Source organism: Python bivittatus, unplaced genomic scaffold, assembly GCF_059951505.1.
Source record: "Python bivittatus isolate LINGU-HERP-01145 unplaced genomic scaffold, Pbiv_v1 ctg000060_np1212, whole genome shotgun sequence".
Lineage (NCBI taxonomy): Eukaryota > Metazoa > Chordata > Lepidosauria > Squamata > Pythonidae > Python > Python bivittatus.
This window is the reverse complement of record NW_028277044.1, coordinates 18,894,696-18,900,892: the sequence shown is the minus strand read 5'-3', so window position 1 is coordinate 18,900,892 and position 6,197 is coordinate 18,894,696. Positions and strand designations below refer to the sequence as shown.

General features: G+C 41.8%; 1 protein-coding gene across 1 annotated transcript in view; it reads left to right on the top strand.

Moving 5' to 3' along the window:
- The first annotated feature begins 1,427 nt into the window (after nt 1–1,427).
- SLC9A2 (solute carrier family 9 member A2) overlaps nt 1,428–6,197 on the top strand; it is a 35,915-nt gene continuing 31,145 nt past the window's right edge. Inside the window, exons 1-2 of the mRNA XM_088136583.1 lie at nt 1,428–1,610; nt 1,824–2,215. Of these exons, the coding sequence (XP_087992709.1) occupies nt 1,927–2,215 (289 nt within the window). The 5' untranslated portion in view covers nt 1,428–1,610; nt 1,824–1,926. The remainder of the gene's footprint in view (nt 1,611–1,823; nt 2,216–6,197) is intronic.

The window sequence follows — 6,197 nt, the reverse complement described above, 5'->3', positions numbered from 1 at the left end:
CACAAAGCCATCTGGGTGACCCTGGGCCAGTCATTCTCTCTCAGCCCTAGGAAGTAGACAATGGCAAATCACTTCCAAAATCTTGCCAAGAAAACTGCAGGGACTAGTCCAGGCAAAGCTGACTCGAAGAAACACACACACACACACACACACACACACACACACACACACACTGTTTCAAAGGCAACTTTTCTGATCAGACTCCTAGAGAAACCAATTTGGTGGAATGCAGTCAATGTGGTTGAGATAGTTGAAATTTCATTCAGATTATGTGTCCCCCAGGTCTTCATACAGCACTAAAATGTCTGAAATTCCACTTGTATTGTTTTGTATTTTCAAGTGCTATATGTAGTTGTGGGTCTTTTTGGATACCTGCAACCTTTCCCTTACCGCCCTCCATAAAGCTAACATGTATTCCTGTGACCATAGAAACATAAGATGTGGGGAAAATATGGACTTGTTTACTACTGTAATATCCTTTTATAATTTATTTGGATATAGTAACAGCATAATGGTTCTAAAGCCTAACATTTAAATGCATGCAATTTTAATATTCAACTTCCTAACGGTAAACAGATGTATGAGTGTCTATCTATTTCTCTCTCTGTGTACACAAGCAAACACATGCCACAGTTGTAGTGCTCTTGATGTGTGTGTGCATATTTTAAGCCATTTGCATATATGACACTGAGCATGCTGGAATATTGTCTTAATTTTATCTAGTAAATAACCAAATTTAAAATTACTCCTGATTTTTAGCATCCCATGGTATAAAACATGGCTCCCAGGCATTTCATGAATCCTCTCACCCTATGGTCCTATAACAAAAAAAAAAAGAAGGTTTTCCAAGCACATCCTTACCAAATGTAGAGAGATCCTGCCATGAGAAAGCTGGCTTTCAAATATCTAATTCTGCACTAACATAAGACATTGAGTCATGGCTATTATTGGAAGCAGAATCCTATTTCTTCCCAGCACCTTTCTGTTGGCAAGATCAGAGGCAGGGATATTATACGATAATGGGTAAACCTCCAGGAAGTTTAATGACACTTTCCTCACAAGGGGTTCGAACTCTTTTGAAGTTTATATTCATAGCAGATTCATTTCCATGTTGCCCGATTCCTTAAGGAGATCCTCCTGGCTTTTCCCTCCACTGTATTCTCCTCGCCTAAACGCCACCAGTATCAGATTCAGCGGCTGTCCTTGGGCGGAGGACTGGTGCCAGCTGACAGGGAAGTTTCCGAAAGCTCAGGAAAATCTCAGGCCGGCTTGACCGCCCTCGCGCAGGTCTCCGCGCCGCTGAAAAGCGCGCGCCGGTGGTTGGCGTTCCCCTCTCTCAAGCGGGCGCTGAAGGCGCGGAGGGCGAGAGCCGTCTCTTCCCCGCGCTGGGCGGCGCGCGCTGGGAAGAGCCGGTCTGAGACGGCTGGGCGGGCTGTAAAGCGTATCTCCATGTGGGTGACCTTCGGAGAACCCGAGGCGTTCCCGGTTGGAGGAAGACGCGGCGTGTTACCTGCGTGGGAAACTCTCTCTTTTGGGCTGCCAAAAGCTGGCAGTCACGGGCGCTAATTGCCAGCCCGGCCTGGTACTGTCCTCCTTCCTCTCGCCTGCAGGTGCGTAAGTGAGGAAGAAGCGGCTCGTGAGGTAGACCTGTAGAAGAAGGGCGGGGCGGGGGGAACGAAAGGCGAGCCTCGCAGGAGCTCGGAGGTGACCCCCACAGGCCGGGCAGGAGGAGATGAAACCCGGCAGGGAAGGAGGGGCAGAGGGCGTTCTTGGCCGGACTGCCTTCCCTCTCCCCCCCGCGTGACTTCGGTCTCCCCCTGCAGGCGGCGGGGGCAGGACCACCATCATGCTAGCAGCGAACCGGTCTGCCGCCGGCGTCGCTTCCCCTTCCAGCTGAACGGAGAGTGCCGGCACCGTAGCCGCTCAATGGGCGCGACTCGGGTTTGCCCGGGAATTCCCGGGATCGGTCCCTGGCTGCTCCTGATCGCCGGCTTTGTGCAGTCTGTGGTCGTGGCCGCCGCCTCGGAAAAAGAGCTGAGCGATCCGGCTGCCATGCCAGCCATCCGTCCCAGTCCCAGAGCAGGCACCTTGCAGGCGCCGACGGGGACCCCTTTCGAGGAGACCAGGCTTCATGTCTTTACCTTGGATTACCCGCACGTGCAAATCCCCTTCGAGATCACCCTCTGGATCCTCCTGGCTTCCTTAGCCAAGATCGGTAAGTGACGGGAAACGCAGAGGGGTTTAACCCCCTTCGGGCGGAGGACGGGGTCGGCGCGGTGACTGTAGAGCAGGTGTTTTGGGGAGGAGGGGTGCGATGCACGTAATGGGTGCCTTTTATCGATCTTCTCTACGAAATGGTCCTCCAGCACTTTCGGATTTTTAAATCTTTTCCTGAAGCCTTAACATTCCTAAGTGATAAATTGGCAACCTGTCAAACACGGCGAAAGAGATTTGGAAGAGAGCTTGGAGAGGTCAGGTATCGTTGAAAACCTAGAACAGGGCAAATCCAGGCTCTCCGTTTGCATGACAAAGATTTTCCCTGCCATTCGTTTTGCATAAGGAGCCAGGTCGGATTCCTCCTAACTCAGAGAAAGCAACACATTAGATAGATAACAATCGCGTTGAAGGATTCCTTCCTAGTAATTTCCTTGGTGTAAAATCAGCTGGCTTTTGCAGGAAAGTTTTATCTATGCTTCTCTGGAAATAGAGTAACTATAGAGAAAGACTGAGAGACAGGATATTCCTGATCCCTAAACATGTAAATGTTATAATATCTCAAATACTTTATATAGGCAGCAAACTCTCCCTTTGTATGCATTTGTGTGTGTGTGTGTGTCATTGTTTCAGATTAGTTCAACAATTCTAATGTTGATGTATTAAGACCAACTCCAGCTTAGATTTGTATAAATACTCCTTAATCATACTCTCTAGAAAATGTCACAACAGATAATATCACTCAGTTGACCTTTGCTTATGTCAGAAACGCTAAGCAGGTCAGACCTGCTCAGTGCTTAGATAAGAGACCACCAGGAAATGCCAGGCTGAAGACTAGGCTGGGAAATTGGGAAGACAAGATATCTTGGAAGTATGCAATGGCAAACCACTTCAGTATTGTTGCCAACAAAAGAACATGGATAAGTCTGTGCAATGGCTAGAACTGAGCTCAGCTCAAGGATGTGTGCATTCCATTATTCCACTGAAATGTGTGGGGCTTTGAAATATGAACATCTAGTTATATCTATTTTGCAATACTCTAGTTACCCTGGAAACATTTATTTGGAGATCCCTCATCTTCTCTTTGAGTATATATGTGTGTTCCTGAGAGTCCATTCAGGAAGCATCTCATTCCATGTGAAGGTTTCAGTTTATTTAGATCTGCCTTGGATGACATTTTTCATGTCACGTGCTCTTCAAAGGAGAAGAGGCTAGTGATTAAAGCTTATCCATGAAAGATGCCTTTCATCTTGTCCTGTCTATTCTTTAGAAAGTCTTCTCTAGTAATCAAGCATGTTCAAACTTGGTTACAATGTAGTTGCACGTTGAAAAAGTGTTACTTGCATTTTTATAAGTTTTGTACTGAAGAGGTGAATTTTCCAATGAATAAAATTCAATACAGCATAAAATTAATTCATCTGATTGTATGAAATGTATGGCTATAGTATTTGATTTATCACTGACAACAGTGACCTACAAGAGTGATGTGAATTGTCTCCTTGTTTTAATGCAGGCATGAGAATATTGAATTAAAATAAAATTTAGGCTCAAAATCTACTGATTTGAACAACCCTACAGTGTAAAGTTCTGTATGTGTCAGAAATCATTGAAGCTGACATCCAGAAAATTGCCTGTATCAGCTACAGCCCACATTTCTCCTCAGTTCGATGGGACCAACTTAACAAGCTACGGCACCTGACCAATTGTCTGGGCCTGGAATTTTAGCACAGTTAGGCCTGGCTAGTATTAGGACAGAAGACCTTCATAGAATCCAAGATTGTAGGCTAGACTGGAAAGTTAGAAAAAAACCTTTTACAATAGTTTTATAATAATTGTTAAGGATAATTGGATAATGTGATAATGGCAGCAATACAGTCTGTATACTTCCAAATACTGTAAATTTTCAAAGTATTTTTATGTAAAATATGCTACAAGATATTTTATTACACAAATGAAATAAACTTTTTGTGTGTACTTCAGATGAAATCCCAAAATTAGCATCTGCAATAATGGTTAAGTATCATTCTTTGTTCATTCACTGCCGATGAAAGGAAATACTTCTTAATTCTGGACATTACATTACCTATGAAATTCATTTCTATACAGTACTGTGATGGTCATCAACTCTGCTACTTTTAAAGCAGGATTAGGTCAGTGCATGGAAAATAAAGCTATCAATAACTAACAACATTAACAACAACTTATTTTATTGGCTTGGTGGCTATTGGCCAATCAATCACAAACCATAAGAATAATTTTCTAACTGTATGGTCAAAGGCAGACGACTTCCCACTGACATCTAATAGGGCACTATATAGGAACAATACTCTGGACGGGAAAGACTTTTGGTCTGATTCTATAAGGATTCTTCCTTAAAAATATTTTTTTTTTATAAATCTAACTTGTGCTGGTTAATAACTGCAATAAAGTTTTTAAATTTCATAAATCTAACCATGCCATTTTAAAACATGCTTGCTAATTTTGTTCTGAATCATCTTACAAGTCCTAAATTCAGAAGGGCATTGTTAGTCCTGCAAGGTAGTCCAGACAAGAAGCACGACCAGGAGTACTAGCTCTATATTTACGATAAGGTTGCATGAACAGAATCTTGCAAGATTGAAAGTATTTCTCCCCTCCTTTTACTGTCTGTAAAACTAGGGAGGGTTCCTTCTAGTTTTGAAACATCTGAAATGTTTCTCACGTCCTCCCTCCTTCTGTGGGCTGAGGTATCTTTTACATACTGGTTGTTCAGTCTGTAGCTCTCCCTCCTGTCTCCCAAGGTCATTCCCACATACCATTATAGGCATTAACCTTACCCATTTTAATGTCCTTGTCCTTATGACATCAGTCACAAGAAGGAAGTTCAAAAAAATTCTGAAAGTGAACAGATCATGACCAGGTGGTGCCATGTCTCCATTTACTGTTAACTTGTATTTGTATCTGGCTTAAACCCTGACTTCCTAGTTGCTCAGACTTACTTTATTCACAACAGCTACTCTCAGATAAGAACCCGTCTAGCTTTGCCCTAAATGTGGCAAAGTTTTGTTTTACGATTTGCAAATTATGACAAATTAACACCTGATACTTGTGCTTTGCAGCATATATGATGACCCTTGTTACTTTGCTACTTTTTCTGTTATATTACATGTGCTTTTAGTTTTTTACAATGGAATTAATACCTGAGTAAGTGCTTATGCTTTATAGTATGTGTCATGATCTTACAGGTACTTTACTACTTTTTTTTATATTACATGTGTTTGGTTTTTTTTTACAACAGTCTATGACTGCAATGAAGTTGATCTGATCTGAACATAGTTCACCTAAATAAAAATGAATACAGATAAGTAGGTTTCTCATCTCACCAAAAATACCACTAGAGACTAACAGAGTTTCAGGGTCAAAAGGTTTGGCACTTCAATACAGATTTTTCTTTTGCTAGTTTTAATTGCTCTTGACTATCATGACTGTTAGTTATCAGGAATAAGTGCAGTAAACACATTTCAAAAGTTAATTGTAGACATACAAATAATTCATAACATAATAAAAATGTGTCTACTTTACTACAAGTGACAAGTACGATATGATTTCTATTCATAACCCCCTAGGAAAGTTAGATGTAAAATGTTGACATTTTTCAAAAATCACTCATCAATAAAAAAGATATGGGTGGATCATTTTAGTACATATTTCAGTACACTGAAAAGTATGATGGTATGAATTTCAACTTTAGCAGTGAACTATAATAAAGAACTACGGGTTTCTGGTTCACCTTCCATTTAATTACAAGATGTGTAATTAAATGGCCTAAGTGTGGAAAATGTGGAGTAATGGGAAAAACATTAATGTTCTCTACCTGAAAGGTGCCTCTGTGCCTCTGGTGAACCATTTCAGCATAGCAAAAGTAAAATGATTTACAGAAGAGTGGGCAATTCAGCAACTAATAGAAAATAATCTGTTGATTATTGGTGATGGACTTCTAAGAA